This window comes from Salvelinus alpinus, chromosome 34 (assembly GCF_045679555.1).
Source record: "Salvelinus alpinus chromosome 34, SLU_Salpinus.1, whole genome shotgun sequence".
In the NCBI taxonomy this organism is placed as follows: Eukaryota; Metazoa; Chordata; class Actinopteri; order Salmoniformes; family Salmonidae; genus Salvelinus; species Salvelinus alpinus.
This window is the reverse complement of record NC_092119.1, coordinates 14603464-14622034: the sequence shown is the minus strand read 5'-3', so window position 1 is coordinate 14622034 and position 18571 is coordinate 14603464. Positions and strand designations below refer to the sequence as shown.

Below are 18571 nucleotides of genomic sequence, written 5' to 3'. Positions count from 1 at the left end.
CGACCCCCTCAGTGCAGAGCAGGCTCAGGCCCTCCTCACCACCATGGCTGCCATGAGGGATGAGTTCACCAAACTGGAGGGGGAGGTGGTCCTGCTCAGGGAGAGCGTGAGCAAACAGCAACCAGACAACCACACCTTAGAGGAGCTCCTAACCAAGGTGAGGACAGAGCAGGACAGCAGCTTTGCAACACAGCTGAAAGAGGTTCAGCAAGAGAGAGACGGACTCAAGAGAGAGCTGGCTGATCTAACAAAGGAGGTGAGAGAGCTCCAAAAAGACAGGCAGAGCAGCAATAAGGAGCTGACCGCACTAAGAGAGGAGCTGCAGGAGAGAAAGAGAGCAGAGGACAGGCTGCAGGAGCAGATAGATCACCACCCTATGACCTGCCCTCACACAGCAGAGGAGCCCAGCTCAACCAGCCAGACTTCCCCAGCCCTGGCTGCTGCACCCCTCCTCCCCAACCCACAGAACAGCCTCCCACTGACAGTGGCACCCACACAGACCAGCCACACCCCAGCTCCAACACCCACCAGCCCCCCCTCTGCCCCCCCCAGTCCAGAAGAAACACTGGCTGACATCGTCCTGTTAATGGACTCAAATGGGAAGTATGTTCAGGAGAAGAAACTTTTCCCTAGACACAAAACGAGAAAGGTGTGGTGCCCAACAACGCAAAGTGCCATGGAGCTGCTTGATAAGAACCATCTCGGGTCGCCAAGCCACATAATCATACATACCGGAAGCAACGACCTGCGTGCTCAGCAGGAGAGGGTGGCGACTTCACTACGGGGAGTGATTGAGAAGGCCTCCGCAATCTTCCCCAACTCAAGAATCATAGTGTCAACCCTTCTACAGAGGAGGGACTTCCACCCTGCCACAATCCAAAGAATAAACGCCAGCCTATCCCGGGACTGTGCCCTGCGACCCAATGTACACCTGGCCCACCATCCCACCCTCGATCTGGACTGTCTCTATGACCATGTTCACCTGTACAGGGAGACAGTCCCCATCCTTGCCAAGACTCTCAAGGACGTCGCTTTAAACCGCAGCCCGAACTCTCCACCCAGGAACAGCGGAGCAATCTCCACCCCGCCGAGATCACCGAGACAACATCCCGGACCAGCACCCTGGACCCCCCAGCCACGACCACAGCACCACCAACCTCAATGCCCACCACAGCCAGCGCAGCACAGACCACCCCAGCCCAGCTTCAGAGCCACCCAGATGAGGCCTACCACCCCCCTCCTCCCCACCGCAGACCCACACCTGGAGGAGCCACAGCCCAGCAGGCAGAGCTACGCACAGGCTGTGAGAGGAGCAACTGGCCCAGCCCCCACCAACCAAATGAGTGACATTAAACAAATGCTGAGTCTACTATGCTCACATGTGATGGGCCGAGGGTCATGGTAAGATGAGCACAAGAACTCCACCATTCTCACACTACATCCACCCAAGTGGCATGACACAAATTCTATCTAAATGATAAACAAATCACATTTGCAAAATAAGAGTTTACTTTAATTGAAAAATCCTATTTTAATGGTTCTTCTTGGATTGTGAGTGTTTGTCTCATTTTGAAAGGTAAAGAAAAGAGAGAAAAAAAAAGTTATGAAGTCTTTTTACGTTGCATGTTGGAATATACAAGGATTGAAGTCCTCTGCTTTTGGGCTAAAGAGCAGTAACCCAGACTTCCTGAAAGAAATTGATGATGTTGATATTTTAGTACTACAGGAAACATGGTGCAGAGGTGATGTTTCCACTGGCTGTCCACTAGGTTATAGGGAGATAATCATACCATCCACTAAATTAAAAGGAATCAAACAGGGCAGAGACTCAGGGGGAATGCTAATATGGTATAAATCTGAACTAATTCATTCAATCGAATTGATCAAAACAGGAGAATTCTTTATCTGGTTAAAAATCAACAAGGAAGCTATCTTGACAGATAAAAATGTCTTCCTCTGTGCCACATACATTCCCCCCTCAGAGTCACCCTACTTCAACGAAGAGAGCTTCTCCATTCTAGAGGGAGAGATTAGTCACTTTCAGGCCCAAGGCAACGTACTGTTCTGTGGAGACCTGAATGCTAGAATAGCAGAAGAACAAGACACTATTAACAGTCATGGGGATAAACACCTACCAGGAAGCAATAACCTTTCCCTCCCCACATACCCCCACAGAAACAACTATGACAAAGTGAAAAACAAAAATGGATTACAGCTCCTGAGGCTCTGTCGAACACTGGGTATGTACATAGTCAATGGCAGGCTGAGAGGAGACTCTTTTGGTAGGTACACCTACAGCTCATCCCTTGGCAGCAGCACTGTAGACTACTTCCTCACCGACCTAAACCCAGAGTCTCTCAGAGCCTTCACAGTCAGCCCACTAACACCTCTCTCAGACCACAGTAAAATCACAGTGTATCTGAGAAGAGCAGAACCCAACCATGAAGCATCATGGCCCAATAAATTACATGGTACTAAACAAGCCTATAGATGGAGTGCAAACAGTACAGACATCTACCAAAAAGCAATTAGTAGCCAAAAAATACAATCTCTCCTGGACAACTTTTTAGCCTTAACATTCTCCTTCAGCAATGAAGGTGTAAATTTGGCCGTTAGGAACATAAACTTTATATTTGACAAATTAGCCTCCTTGGCTAATCTAAAGAAGCATAAGAGCAAACCAAAAATAACAGATAATGAAAAATGGTTTGATAATGATTGCAAAAATCTAAGAAAGTCATTGAGAAATATATCTAATCAAAAACACAGAGAACCAGACAACAAAAATATACTGTCATGTTTTGTCTTTGATCATCATGTCTTGTCCCTGTGCTTCCCTCTGCTGGTCTTATTAGGTTCTTTCCCTCTTTCTATCCCTCTCTCTCCCCCTTCCTCTTTCCCTCTCTCGCTCTCTCTCTCTATCGTTCCGTTCCTGCTCCCAGCTGTTTCTCATTCTCCTAACGACCTCATTTACTCTTTCACACCTGTCCCCTATTTTGCCCTCTGATTAGAGGCCCTATTTCTCCCTCTGTTTTCCGCTTCTGTCCTTGTCGGATTCTTGTTTGAGGTTTGCTGTTCCTGTGTCCTTGTTCCGCCCTGTCGTGTTTTTGCCTTCTTCAGATGCTGCGTGTGAGCAGGTGTCTATGTCAGCTACGGCCTGTGCCTTCCTGAAGCGACCTGCAGTCTGTGGTCGCGTCTCCTGTCGTTCCTCTCTACTGACGAGAGGATTTCAGTTTCCTGTTTTGGATTTACCTTTGATATATCCAGGAGAATCATTGTTTGTTTGATACTGGAATAAAGACTCTGTTTCTATTACGTCGCTTTTGGGTCCTCATTCACCTGCATAACAGAAGAATCCGACCAAGAATGGACCCAGCGACTACGGATTCTCGCAACACTGCCGTCGAGATCCAGGGAGCAATGCTCGGCAGACACGAGCAGGAATTGTCTGCTGCTCGTCATGCCGTTGAGACCCTGTCCGCTCAGGTCTCCGATCTCTCAGGACAGTTTCAGAGTCTTCGTCTCGTGCCACCAGCTACTTCCTGGTCTTCCGAGTCTCCGGAACCTAGGGTTAATAACCCACCATGTTACTCTGGGCAGCCCACTGAGTGTCGCTCCTTTCTCACCCAGTGTGATATTGTGTTCTCTCTCCAGCCCAACACATACTCAAGAGAGAGAGCTCGGATCGCTTACGTCATATCACTCCTTACTGGTCGGGCTCGGGAGTGGGGCACAGCTATCTGGGAGGCAAGGGCTGAGTGTTCTAACGTTTATCAGAACTTTAAAGAGGAGATGATACGGGTTTTTGATCGTTCAGTTTTTGGGAAGGAGGCTTCCAGGGCCCTGGCTTCCCTATGTCAAGGTGATCGATCCATAACGGATTACTCTATAGAGTTTCGCACTCTTGCTGCATCCAGTGACTGGAACGAGCCGGCGTTGCTCGCTCGTTTTCTGGAGGGACTCCACGCTGAGGTTAAGGATGAGATTCTCTCCCGGGAGGTTCCTTCCAGCGTGGACTCTTTGATTGCACTCGCCATCCGCATAGAACGACGGGTAGATCTTCGTCACCGAGCTCGTGGAAGAGAGCTCGCGTTAACGGTGTTTCCCCTCTCCGCATCTCAACCATCTCCTCCCACCGGCTCAGAGACTGAGCCCATGCAGCTGGGAGGTATTCGCATCTCGACTAAGGAGAGGGAACGGAGAATCACCAACCGCCTTTGCCTCTATTGCGGTTCTGCTGGACATTTTGTCATGTCATGTCCAGTAAAAGCCAGAGCTCATCAGTAAGCGGAGGGCTACTGGTGAGCGCTACTACTCAGGTCTCTCCATCAAGATCCTGTACTACCTTGTCGGTCCATCTACGCTGGACCGGTTCGGCTGCGTCCTGCAGTGCCTTGATAGACTCTGGGGCTGAGGGTTGTTTTATGGACGAAGCATGGGCTCGGAAACATGACATTCCTCTCAGACAGTTAGGGAAGCCCACGCCCATGTTCGCCTTAGATGGTAGTCTTCTCCCCAGTATCAGATGTGAGACACTACCTTTAACCCTCACAGTATCTGGTAACCACAGTGAGACCATTTCCTTTTTGATTTTTCGTTCACCTTTTACACCTGTTGTTTTGGGTCATCCCTGGCTAGTATGTCATAATCCTTCTATTAATTGGGCTAGTAATTCTATCCTATCCTGGAACGTTTCTTGTCATGTGAAGTGTTTAATGTCTGCTATCCCTCCTGTGTCTTCTGTCCCCTCTACTCAGGAGGAACCTGGTGATTTGACAGGAGTGCCGGAGGAATATCATGATCTGCGCACGGTCTTCAGTCGGTCCAGAGCCAGCTCCCTTCCTCCTCACCGGTCGTATGATTGTTGTATTGATCTCCTTCCGGGGACCACTCCCCCTCGGGGTAGACTATACTCTCTGTCGGCTCCCGAACGTAAGGCTCTCGAGGATTATCTGTCTGTTTCTCTCGACGCCGGTACCGTGGTGCCTTCTTCCTCTCCCGCCGGAGCGGGGTTTTTCTTTGTTAAGAAGAAGGACGGTACTCTGCGCCCCTGCGTGGATTATCGAGGGCTGAATGACATAACGGTTAAGAATCGTTATCCGCTTCCCCTTATGTCGTCAGCCTTCGAGATTTTGCAGGGAGCCAGGTTCTTTACTAAGTTGGACCTTCGTAACGCTTACCATCTCGTACGCATCAGAGAGGGGGACGAGTGGAAAACGGCGTTTAACACTCCGTTAGGGCATTTTGAATACCGGGTTCTGCCGTTCGGTCTCGCTAATGCTCCAGCTGTCTTTCAGGCATTAGTTAATGATGTACTGAGAGACATGCTGAACATTTTTGTTTTCGTTTACCTTGACGATATCCTGATTTTTTCACCGTCACTCGAGATTCATGTTCAGCACGTTCGACGTGTACTCCAGCGCCTTTTAGAGAATTGTCTCTACGTGAAGGCTGAGAAGTGCGCCTTTCATGTCTCCTCTGTCACATTTCTCGGTTCTGTTATTTCCACTGAAGGCATTCAGATGGATCCCGCTAAGGTCCAGGCTGTCAGCGATTGGCCCGTTCCTAAGTCACGTGTCGAGTTGCAGCGCTTTCTCGGTTTCGCTAATTTCTATCGGCGTTTCATTCGTAATTTCGGTCAAGTGGCTGCCCCTCTCACAGCTCTGACTTCTGTCAAGACTTGCTTTAAGTGGTCCGGTTCCGCCCAGGGAGCTTTTGATCTCCTCAAGAAGCGTTTTACATCCGCCCCTATCCTTGTTACTCCTGACGTCACTAAACAATTCATTGTCGAGGTTGACGCTTCAGAGGTGGGCGTGGGAGCCATTCTGTCTCAGCGCTTCCAGTCTGACGATAAGGTCCATCCTTGCGCTTACTTTTCTCATCGCCTGTCGCCATCGGAACGCAACTATGATGTGGGTAACCGCGAACTGCTCGCCATCCGCTTAGCCATAGGCGAATGGCGACAGTGGTTGGAGGGGGCGACCGTCCCCTTTGTCGTTTGGACTGACCATAAGAACCTTGAGTACATCCGTTCTGCCAAACGACTTAATGCACGTCAAGCTCGTTGGGCGTTGTTTTTCGCTCGTTTCGAGTTCGTGATTTCCTATCGTCCGGGAAATAAGAACACCAAGCCTGATGCCTTATCCCGTCTCTTTAGTTCTTCTGTGGCTTCTACCGACCCCGAGGGGATTCTCCCTGAAGGGCGTGTTGTCGGGTTGACTGTCTGGGGAATTGAGAGACAGGTAAAGCAAGCACTCACTCACACTGCGTCGCCGCGCGCTTGTCCTAGTAACCTTCTGTTCGTTCCTGTCTCTACTCGTCTGGCTGTTCTTCAGTGGGCTCACTCTGCCAAGTTAGCTGGCCACCCCGGCGTTCGGGGTACGCTTGCTTCTATTCGCCAGCGGTTTTGGTGGCCTACTCAGGAGCGGGACACGCGCCGTTTCGTGGCTGCTTGTTCGGACTGCGCGCAGACTAAGTCAGGTAACTCTCCTCCTGCCGGTCGTCTCAGACCGCTTCCCATTCCTTCTCGACCATGGTCTCACATCGCCTTAGACTTTATTACCGGTCTGCCTTCGTCTGCGGGGAAGACTGTGATTCTTACGGTTATCGATAGGTTCTCTAAGGCGGCACATTTCATTCCCCTCGCTAAGCTTCCTTCCGCTAAGGAGACGGCACAAATCATCATTGAGAATGTGTTCAGAATTCATGGCCTCCCGTTAGACGCCGTTTCAGACAGAGGTCCGCAATTCACGTCACAGTTTTGGAGGGAGTTCTGTCGTTTGATTGGTGCTTCCGTCAGTCTCTCTTCCGGGTTTCATCCCCAGTCTAACGGTCAAGCAGAAAGGGCCAATCAGTCGATTGGTCGCATATTACGCAGCCTTTCGTTTCGAAACCCTGCGTCTTGGGCAGAACAGCTCCCCTGGGCTGAGTACGCTCACAACTCGCTTCCTTCGTCTGCTACCGGGCTATCTCCGTTTCAGAGTAGTCTTGGGTACCAGCCTCCTCTGTTCTCGTCCCAGCTCGCCGAGTCCAGCGTTCCCTCCGCTCAGGCTTTTGTCCAACGTTGTGAGCGCACCTGGAGGAGGGTCAGGTCTGCACTTTGCCGTTACAGGGCGCAGACTGTGAGAGCCGCCAATAAACGTAGGATTAAGAGTCCTAGGTATTGTCGCGGTCAGAGAGTGTGGCTTTCCACTCGTAACCTTCCCCTTACGACAGCTTCTCGCAAGTTGACTCCGCGGTTCATTGGTCCGTTTCGTGTCTCTCAGGTCGTCAATCCTGTCGCCGTGCGACTGCTTCTTCCGCGACATCTTCGTCGCGTCCACCCTGTCTTCCATGTCTCCTGTGTCAAGCCTTTTCTTCGCGCCCCCGTTCGTCTTCCCTCCCCCCCCCCCCGTCCTTGTCGAGGGCGCACCTATTTACAAGGTACGGAAGATCATGGACATGCGTTCTCGGGGACGTGGTCACCAGTACTTAGTGGATTGGGAGGGTTACGGTCCTGAGGAGAGGAGTTGGGTTCCATCTCGGGACGTGCTGGACCGTTCGTTGATTGATGATTTCCTTCGTTGCCGCCAGGGTTCCTCCTCGAGTGCGCCAGGAGGCGCTCGGTGAGTGGGGGGGTACTGTCATGTTTTGTCTTTGATCATCATGTCTTGTCCCTGTGCTTCCCTCTGCTGGTCTTATTAGGTTCTTTCCCTCTTTCTATCCCTCTCTCTCCCCCTTCCTCTTTCCCTCTCTCGCTCTCTCTCTCTATCGTTCCGTTCCTGCTCCCAGCTGTTTCTCATTCTCCTAACGACCTCATTTACTCTTTCACACCTGTCCCCTATTTTGCCCTCTGATTAGAGGCCCTATTTCTCCCTCTGTTTTCCGCTTCTGTCCTTGTCGGATTCTTGTTTGAGGTTTGCTGTTCCTGTGTCCTTGTTCCGCCCTGTCGTGTTTTTGCCTTCTTCAGATGCTGCGTGTGAGCAGGTGTCTATGTCAGCTACGGCCTGTGCCTTCCTGAAGCGACCTGCAGTCTGTGGTCGCGTCTCCTGTCGTTCCTCTCTACTGACGAGAGGATTTCAGTTTCCTGTTTTGGATTTACCTTTGATATATCCAGGAGAATCATTGTTTGTTTGATACTGGAATAAAGACTCTGTTTCTATTACGTCGCTTTTGGGTCCTCATTCACCTGCATAACATATACGCCTTCAATATGGGGAAACACTGAAGCAATACAAACGCACCCTAAGAACAAAAAAGGAACAGCACATTAGAAATCAGCTGGATGGAATTGAGGAATCCATAGAATCAAACCACTTCTGGGAGAATTGGAATAAATTAAACAAACCTCATCATGAGGAGTTGGCTATCCAAAATGGGGATATGTGGAGAAATCACTTTGCAAACCTCTACAGCAATATAACAAAGAGCCCAGAACAAAAAGATATACAAGATAAATTACAAATCCTTGAATTAGCAGTCAAAGACTATCAGAATCCTGTGGATACCCAAATTACAGAAGAAGAATTATTGGAAAAAATATGCAATCTCCAACCCAAAAAGGCCTGTGGTGCTGATGGGATTTTAAATGAAATGATCAAATATACAGACCACAAATTCAAATTGGCTATACTCAAACTCTTCAACATTATCCTCACTGCAGGTATTTTCCCCGATATTTGGAACCAGGGATTGATCACACCAATCTATAAAAATGGAGACAAATTTGACCCAAATAATTACAGAGGAATATGCGTTAACAGCAACTTGGGGAAAATTCTCTGCAGTATTATAAATAGCAGACTACATCATTTCCTTGACGAACACAACGTCCTGAGCAGAAGCCAGATTGGATTTCTAAAAAATTATCGTACAACAGACCACATTTACACCCTCCACACTCTAATTGATAAACAAGTTAACCAAAACAAAGGCAAAATCTACTCGTGTTTTGTAGATTTCAAGAAAGCATTTGATTCAATTTGGCACGAAGGTCTTTTTTATAAACTAATAGAAAGTGGTATTGGAGGGAAAACATATGATTTTATTAAATCAATGTACACTAAAAACAAATGTGCGGTTAAAATTGTAGGTTAAAACAGTACTATGTAGGATGTGAGTCCGTGCTAGTCTACAGTACTATGTAGGATGTGAGTCCGTGCTAGCCTACAGTACCATGTAGGATGTGAGTCCGTGCTAGTCTACAGTACCATGTAGGATGTGAGTCCGTGCTAGCCTACAGTACCATGTAGGATGTGAGTCCGTGCTAGTCTACAGTACCATGTAGGATGTGAGTCCGTGCTAGTCTACAGTACTATGTAGGATGTGAGTCCGTGCTAGCCTACAGTACCATGTAGGATGTGAGTCCGTGCTAGTCTACAGTACCATGTAGGATGTGAGTCCGTGCTAGCCTACAGTACTATGTAGGATGTGAGTCCGTGCTAGACTACAGTACCATGTAGGATGTGAGTCCGTGCTAGACTACAGTACCATGTAGGATGTGAGTCCGTGCTAGCCTACAGTACTATGTAGGATGTGAGTCCGTGCTAGACTACAGTACCATGTAGGATGTGAGTCCGTGCTAGTCTACAGTACTATGTAGGATGTGAGTCCGTACTAGTCTACAGTACTATGTAGGATGTGAGTCCGAGCTAGTCTACAGTACTATGTAGGATGTGAGTCCGTGCTAGCCTACAGTACTATGTAGGATGTGAGTCCGTGCTAGTCTACAGTACTATGTAGGATGTGAGTCCGTGCTAGTCTACAGTACTATGTAGGATGTGAGTCCGTGCTAGCCTACAGTACTATGTAGGATGTGAGTCCGTGCTAGCCTACAGTACCATGTAGGATGTGAGTCCGTGCTAGCCTACAGTACTATGTAGGATGTGAGTCCGTGCTAGTCTACAGTACCATGTAGGATGTGAGTCCGTGCTAGCCTACAGTACTATGTAGGATGTGAGTCCGTGCTAGTCTACAGTACTATGTAGGATGTGAGTCCGTACTAGTCTACAGTACTATGTAGGATGTGAGTCCGTGCTAGTCTACAGTACTATGTAGGATGTGAGTCCGTGCTAGTCTACAGTACTATGTAGGATGTGAGTCCGTACTAGTCTACAGTACTATGTAGGATGTGAGTCCGTGCTAGACTACAGTACCATGTAGGATGTGAGTCTGTGCTAATCTACAGTACTATGTAGGATGTGAGTCCGTGCTAGTCTACAGTACTATGTAGGATGTGAGTCCGTGCTAGTCTACAGTACTATGTAGGATGTGAGTCCGTGCTAGTCTACAGTACTATGTAGGATGTGAGTCCGTGCTAGTCTACAGTACTATGTAGGATGTGAGTCCGTGCTAGCCTACAGTACTATGTAGGATGTGAGTCCGTGCTAGCCTACAGTACCATGTAGGATGTGAGTCCGTGCTAGTCTACAGTACCATGTAGGATGTGAGTCCGTGCTAGTCTACAGTACTATGTAGGATGTGAGTCCGTGCTAGCCTACAGTACCATGTAGGATGTGAGTCCGTGCTAGTCTACAGTACCATGTAGGATGTGAGTCCGTGCTAGCCTACAGTACTATGTAGGATGTGAGTCCGTGCTAGACTACAGTACCATGTAGGATGTGAGTCCGTGCTAGACTACAGTACCATGTAGGATGTGAGTCCGTGCTAGCCTACAGTACTATGTAGGATGTGAGTCCGTGCTAGACTACAGTACCATGTAGGATGTGAGTCCGTGCTAGTCTACAGTACTATGTAGGATGTGAGTCCGTGCTAGTCTACAGTACTATGTAGGATGTGAGTCCGTCATTTCCTTGACGAACACAACGTCCTGAGCAGAAGCCAGATTGGATTTCTAAAAAATTATCGTACAACAGACCACATTTACACCCTCCACACTCTAATTGATAAACAAGTTAACCAAAACAAAGGCAAAATCTACTCGTGTTTTGTAGATTTCAAGAAAGCATTTGATTCAATTTGGCACGAAGGTCTTTTTTATAAACTAATAGAAAGTGGTATTGGAGGGAAAACATATGATTTTATTAAATCAATGTACACTAAAAACAAATGTGCGGTTAAAATTGGCAACAAGCAAACAGACTTCTTCTCTCAGGGGCGGGGAGTGAAACAGGGCTGCCCAATAAGTCCAACATTATTTAACATCTACATTAATGAATTGGCAAAAACATTAGAAGAATCGGCAGCACCTGGTATCACCCTACACAACACTGAAATCAAGTGTCTGCTGTACGCAGATGACCTGGTGCTGCTGTCTCCCACTAAAGAGGGGTTACAGCAACACCTAGATCATCTTCACAGGTTCTGTCAGACTTGGGCTCTGACCGTTAACCTAAAAAAAACAAATATAATGATATTCCAAAAAAGGTCCGGAAATAAGGATGACAAATATAAATTCTATTTGGACACAGTTCTATTAGAACACACCAAAAACTACACATATCTAGGACTAAATATCAGCAACACAGGTAGCTTTCACATGGCTGTGAATGAGCTGAGAGACAAAGCAAGAAGAGCATTCTATGCCATTAAAAGGAACATCAAAATTGAAATTCCAATTAGAATCTGGCTCAAAATTTTTCAATCAGTTATAGAACCAATTGCTCTATATGGCAGTGAAGTATGGGGTCCGCTGTCTAATAATGAATTTACTAAATGGGACAAACATCCAATTGAAGTATTGCATGCAGAGTTTTGCAAGACTGTATTGCAAGTACAAAGAAAAACTCCAAATAACGCATGTAGGGCAGAATTGGGCCAATATCCCCTCCTCATTCGAATAGAAAAAAGAGCCATCAAATTTTACATCCATCTAAAAACAAGTGACCCTAAAACATTCCATCACACAGCTCTACAATGTCAAGAGATGAAACCAGAGAAGAGTCCCCTCAGCCAGCTGGTTCTGAGGCTCAGTTCACCAACCCAAACCAACCCCATAGAGCCTCGGGACAGCCCTCAGAAAATCTGGCCCAACCAAATCATCACAAAACAAAAAGAAAAATATATAACCTATTGGAAAGACACCACAAAAAATCAAAGTAAACTTCAATGCTATTTGGCTCTAAACAGACAGTACATGGTGGCAGACTATCTGACCACTGTGACTGATAGAAAACTGAGGAAAACATTGACTAGGTACAGACTCAGTGAGCACAGTCTGGCTATAGAGACCGGTCGTCACAGACAAACCTGGCTGCCCAGGGAGGACAGGCTGTGCTCACTCTGCTCCAGGGGAGAGGTAGAGACAGAAGTGCATTTCCTACTACACTGTGACAAATACTCAGACCTAAGAGCATATTTCTTTCCCAAAATTATAATTCAATACAAAGAATTTGAAACTATAAAAGATGAAGAAAAATTCAAATATTTATTGGGTGAAAAGCCAAAATGTGCAGTTTTGGCAGCCAAATATGTGTCCTCCTGCCACAGCCTGAGGGACAGCCAGTGAAAAATGCAAAGTAATGTTGATAATATTTCCCATTTAGCTTAGTTTTGTTTTGTCTTTCGTACCAGGTCATGTGTCTTCTCAGTCATGTTGACACTGGTCTACTACTGTTGCTTTAATGTATTGTTGTTCTGATTAATATTGTTGTTGTAGCTGTTATTAATGGTAATCCCATGTCCACTACTACTATTATTATTGCTGTTAATCCCACCATTTATTTATATATAAATATATATATATTTTGTGTATATATATACATATATATTTTATTTAAATTTTTCGATATGTATACTTTGACAATGTAAGTAATAATAACTTGCCATGTCAATAAAGTCAATTGAATTGAATTGAGAGAGAGAGAGAGAGAGAGAGAGAGAGAGAGAGAGAGAGAGAGAGAGAGAGAGAGGGAGAAAGCTACTCAAGCCTACAGAAGCTGTGATTGTAAAATGTGGTTGGCAGACTGTTACTGTACTGTACCTGTTTCTCAGCACTCTCAGCCCGTTGGTCAGACTCTGTCACCCTCAGCTCCAACTCCTGCATCTAGGGGACACACAGGTTGCCATGGTTACTTCTTCCTACGGGTCAGCTGTCTCAGTATGGGGTTGAAGGGGGTCACGGGAAAATCCAGTGTGTGTGTGTGTGTGTGTCTGCAATGTAGGCTAGCACACAGACTCCTCTGTTAGATCTATAGACTACCATGGTGGACAGACATGTCTCAGACATATTTATGGTCTGTAACACACACAGTACACGCATGCACACACACACGCACGCACGCACGCACGCACGCACGCACGCACGCACGCACGCACGCACACACACACACACACACACACACACACACACACACACACACACACACACACACACACACACACACACACACACACACACACACACACACGCACACACACACACACAAACTGACTAATCCCCCACAACAATAGTTCTTAAGCGTCGTCCCCCTCACAGGAAATTTGAAAGGTGAGTGGCGAGTGACTGTGGGGGGGAGAGGAGGGAGGAGAGGGGGTAGAGGAGGGAGGAACTTTGGTTTGTCAACCTTCTGAGTCCAATTCCTCAAAACCCATTCAACTCAGACATTCCTCCTCACAGCATGTAGTCAAACTGAATAATGACTCATTGAACATTATCAGGCAAGGTCATCAGAGGGGTTCCAGGAAAACCATCTGAAACTAAGTTGATCCTATAGTGGAGTAGGGCCAGACATTGCCCTATACTGTGCTGGTGTGTGTCTCTGGATACTGTGTGTGTTACAGACCATAAATATAGCTGAGACATGTCTGTCCACCATGGTAGTCTATAGATCTAAAAGAGGAGTCTGTATGCTAGCCTACAGTACTATGTAGGATGTGAGTCCGTACTAGTCTACAGTACTATGTAGGATGTGAGTCCGTGCTAGTCTACAGTACTATGTAGGATGTGAGTCCGTGCTAGTCTACAGTACCATGTAGGATGTGAGTCCGTGCTAGTCTACAGTACTATGTAGGATGTGAGTCCGTGCTAGTCTACAGTACCATGTAGGATGTGAGTCTGTGCTAGTCTACAGTACTATGTAGGATGTGAGTCCGTGCTAGTCTACAGTACCATGTAGGATGTGAGTCCGTGCTAGACTACAGTACCATGTAGGATGTGAGTCCGTGCTAGTCTACAGTACTATGTAGGATGTGAGTCCGTACTAGTCTACAGTACTATGTAGGATGTGAGTCCGTGCTAGTCTACAGTACTATGTAGGATGTGAGTCCGTACTAGTCTACAGTACCATGTAGGATGTGAGTCCGTGCTAGTCTACAGTACCATGTAGGATGTGAGTCCGTGCTAGTCTACAGTACTATGTAGGATGTGAGTCCGTGCTAGTCTACAGTACCATGTAGGAAGTGAGTCCGTGCTAGTCTACAGTACTATGTAGGATGTGAGTCCGTACTAGTCTACAGTACTATGTAGGATGTGAGTCCGTGCTAGTCTACAGTACTATGTAGGATGTGAGTCCGTGCTAGCCTACAGTACTATGTAGGATGTGAGTCCGTGCTAGTCTACAGTACTATGTAGGATGTGAGTCCGTGCTAGTCTACAGTACCATGTAGGAAGTGAGTCCGTGCTAGTCTACAGTACTATGTAGGATGTGAGTCCGTACTAGTCTACAGTACTATGTAGGATGTGAGTCCGTACTAGTCTACAGTACTATGTAGGATGTGAGTCCGTACTAGTCTACAGTACTATGTAGGATGTGAGTCCGTGCTAGTCTACAGTACCATGTAGGATGTGAGTCCGTGCTAGACTACAGTACTATGTAGGATGTGAGTCCGTGCTAGTCTACAGTACTATGTAGGATGTGAGTCCGTCCTAGCCTACAGTACTATGTAGGATGTGAGTCCGTGCTAGTCTACAGTACCATGTAGGATCTGAGTCCGTGCTAGTCTACAGTACCATGTAGGAAGTGAGTCCGTGCTAGTCTACAGTACTATGTAGGATGTGAGTCCGTACTAGTCTACAGTACTATGTAGGATGTGAGTCCGTGCTAGTCTACAGTACTATGTAGGATGTGAGTCCGTGCTAGCCTACAGTACTATGTAGGATGTGAGTCCGTGCTAGTCTACAGTACTATGTAGGATGTGAGTCCGTGCTAGCCTACAGTACTATGTAGGATGTGAGTCCGTGCTAGTCTACAGTACTATGTAGGATGTGAGTCCGTGCTAGCCTACAGTACCATGTAGGATGTGAGTCCGTGCTAGTCTACAGTACCATGTAGGATGTGAGTCCGTGCTAGTCTACAGTACTATGTAGGATGTGAGTCCGTGCTAGTCTACAGTACCATGTAGGATGTGAGTCTGTGCTAGTCTACAGTACTATGTAGGATGTGAGTCCGTGCTAGTCTACAGTACCATGTAGGATGTGAGTCCGTGCTAGACTACAGTACCATGTAGGATGTGAGTCCGTGCTAGTCTACAGTACTATGTAGGATGTGAGTCCGTACTAGTCTACAGTACTATGTAGGATGTGAGTCCGTGCTAGTCTACAGTACTATGTAGGATGTGAGTCCGTACTAGTCTACAGTACCATGTAGGATGTGAGTCCGTGCTAGTCTACAGTACCATGTAGGATGTGAGTCCGTGCTAGTCTACAGTACTATGTAGGATGTGAGTCCGTGCTAGTCTACAGTACCATGTAGGAAGTGAGTCCGTGCTAGTCTACAGTACTATGTAGGATGTGAGTCCGTACTAGTCTACAGTACTATGTAGGATGTGAGTCCGTGCTAGTCTACAGTACTATGTAGGATGTGAGTCCGTGCTAGCCTACAGTACTATGTAGGATGTGAGTCCGTGCTAGTCTACAGTACTATGTAGGATGTGAGTCCGTGCTAGTCTACAGTACCATGTAGGAGGTGAGTCCGTGCTAGTCTACAGTACTATGTAGGATGTGAGTCCGTACTAGTCTACAGTACTATGTAGGATGTGAGTCCGTACTAGTCTACAGTACTATGTAGGATGTGAGTCCGTACTAGTCTACAGTACTATGTAGGATGTGAGTCCGTGCTAGTCTACAGTACCATGTAGGATGTGAGTCCGTGCTAGACTACAGTACTATGTAGGATGTGAGTCCGTGCTAGTCTACAGTACTATGTAGGATGTGAGTCCGTGCTAGCCTACAGTACTATGTAGGATGTGAGTCCGTGCTAGTCTACAGTACCATGTAGGATCTGAGTCCGTGCTAGTCTACAGTACCATGTAGGAAGTGAGTCCGTGCTAGTCTACAGTACTATGTAGGATGTGAGTCCGTACTAGTCTACAGTACTATGTAGGATGTGAGTCCGTGCTAGTCTACAGTACTATGTAGGATGTGAGTCCGTGCTAGCCTACAGTACTATGTAGGATGTGAGTCCGTGCTAGTCTACAGTACTATGTAGGATGTGAGTCCGTGCTAGCCTACAGTACTATGTAGGATGTGAGTCCGTGCTAGTCTACAGTACTATGTAGGATGTGAGTCCGTGCTAGCCTACAGTACCATGTAGGATGTGAGTCCGTGCTAGTCTACAGTACCATGTAGGATGTGAGTCCGTGCTAGCCTACAGTACCATGTAGGATGTGAGTCCGTGCTAGTCTACAGTACCATGTAGGATGTGAGTCCGTGCTAGTCTACAGTACTATGTAGGATGTGAGTCCGTGCTAGCCTACAGTACCATGTAGGATGTGAGTCCGTGCTAGTCTACAGTACCATGTAGGATGTGAGTCCGTGCTAGCCTACAGTACTATGTAGGATGTGAGTCCGTGCTAGACTACAGTACCATGTAGGATGTGAGTCCGTGCTAGACTACAGTACCATGTAGGATGTGAGTCCGTGCTAGCCTACAGTACTATGTAGGATGTGAGTCCGTGCTAGACTACAGTACCATGTAGGATGTGAGTCCGTGCTAGTCTACAGTACTATGTAGGATGTGAGTCCGTACTAGTCTACAGTACTATGTAGGATGTGAGTCCGAGCTAGTCTACAGTACTATGTAGGATGTGAGTCCGTGCTAGCCTACAGTACTATGTAGGATGTGAGTCCGTGCTAGTCTACAGTACTATGTAGGATGTGAGTCCGTGCTAGTCTACAGTACTATGTAGGATGTGAGTCCGTGCTAGCCTACAGTACTATGTAGGATGTGAGTCCGTGCTAGCCTACAGTACCATGTAGGATGTGAGTCCGTGCTAGCCTACAGTACTATGTAGGATGTGAGTCCGTGCTAGTCTACAGTACCATGTAGGATGTGAGTCCGTGCTAGCCTACAGTACTATGTAGGATGTGAGTCCGTGCTAGTCTACAGTACTATGTAGGATGTGAGTCCGTACTAGTCTACAGTACTATGTAGGATGTGAGTCCGTGCTAGTCTACAGTACTATGTAGGATGTGAGTCCGTGCTAGTCTACAGTACTATGTAGGATGTGAGTCCGTGCTAGTCTACAGTACTATGTAGGATGTGAGTCCGTACTAGTCTACAGTACTATGTAGGATGTGAGTCCGTGCTAGACTACAGTACCATGTAGGATGTGAGTCTGTGCTAGTCTACAGTACTATGTAGGATGTGAGTCCGTGCTAGTCTACAGTACTATGTAGGATGTGAGTCCGTGCTAGTCTACAGTACTATGTAGGATGTGAGTCCGTGCTAGTCTACAGTACTATGTAGGATGTGAGTCCGTGCTAGTCTACAGTACTATGTAGGATGTGAGTCTGTGCTAGCCTACAGTACTATGTAGGATGTGAGTCCGTGCTAGCCTACAGTACCATGTAGGATGTGAGTCCGTGCTAGTCTACAGTACCATGTAGGATGTGAGTCCGTGCTAGTCTACAGTACTATGTAGGATGTGAGTCCGTGCTAGCCTACAGTACCATGTAGGATGTGAGTCCGTGCTAGTCTACAGTACCATGTAGGATGTGAGTCCGTGCTAGCCTACAGTACTATGTAGGATGTGAGTCCGTGCTAGACTACAGTACCATGTAGGATGTGAGTCCGTGCTAGACTACAGTACCATGTAGGATGTGAGTCCGTGCTAGCCTACAGTACTATGTAGGATGTGAGTCCGTGCTAGACTACAGTACCATGTAGGATGTGAGTCCGTGCTAGTCTACAGTACTATGTAGGATGTGAGTCCGTGCTAGTCTACAGTACTATGTAGGATGTGAGTCCGTGCTAGCCTACAGTACTATGTAGGATGTGAGTCCGTGCTAGTCTACAGTACTATGTAGGATGTGAGTCCGTGCTAGTCTACAGTACTATGTAGGATGTGAGTCCGTGCTAGCCTACAGTACTATGTAGGATGTGAGTCCGTGCTAGCCTACAGTACCATGTAGGATGTGAGTCCGTGCTAGCCTACAGTACTATGTAGGATGTGAGTCCGTGCTAGTCTACAGTACCATGTAGGATGTGAGTCCGTGCTAGTCTACAGTACCATGTAGGATGTGAGTCCGTGCTAGCCTACAGTACTATGTAGGATGTGAGTCCGTGCTAGTCTACAGTACTATGTAGGATGTGAGTCCGTACTAGTCTACAGTACTATGTAGGATGTGAGTCCGTGCTAGTCTACAGTACTATGTAGGATGTGAGTCCGTGCTAGTCTACAGTACTATGTAGGA

General features: G+C 47.1%; 1 protein-coding gene across 1 annotated transcript in view; it reads right to left on the bottom strand.

Moving 5' to 3' along the window:
* The window catches only part of LOC139563568 (pleckstrin homology domain-containing family H member 1-like), an 86979-nt gene that overhangs the window by 45722 nt on the left and 22686 nt on the right, over positions 1-18571 (bottom strand). Inside the window, exon 3 of the mRNA XM_071382350.1 lies at positions 12920-12982. Coding sequence (XP_071238451.1) covers positions 12920-12982 — 63 coding nt within the window. The remainder of the gene's footprint in view (positions 1-12919; positions 12983-18571) is intronic.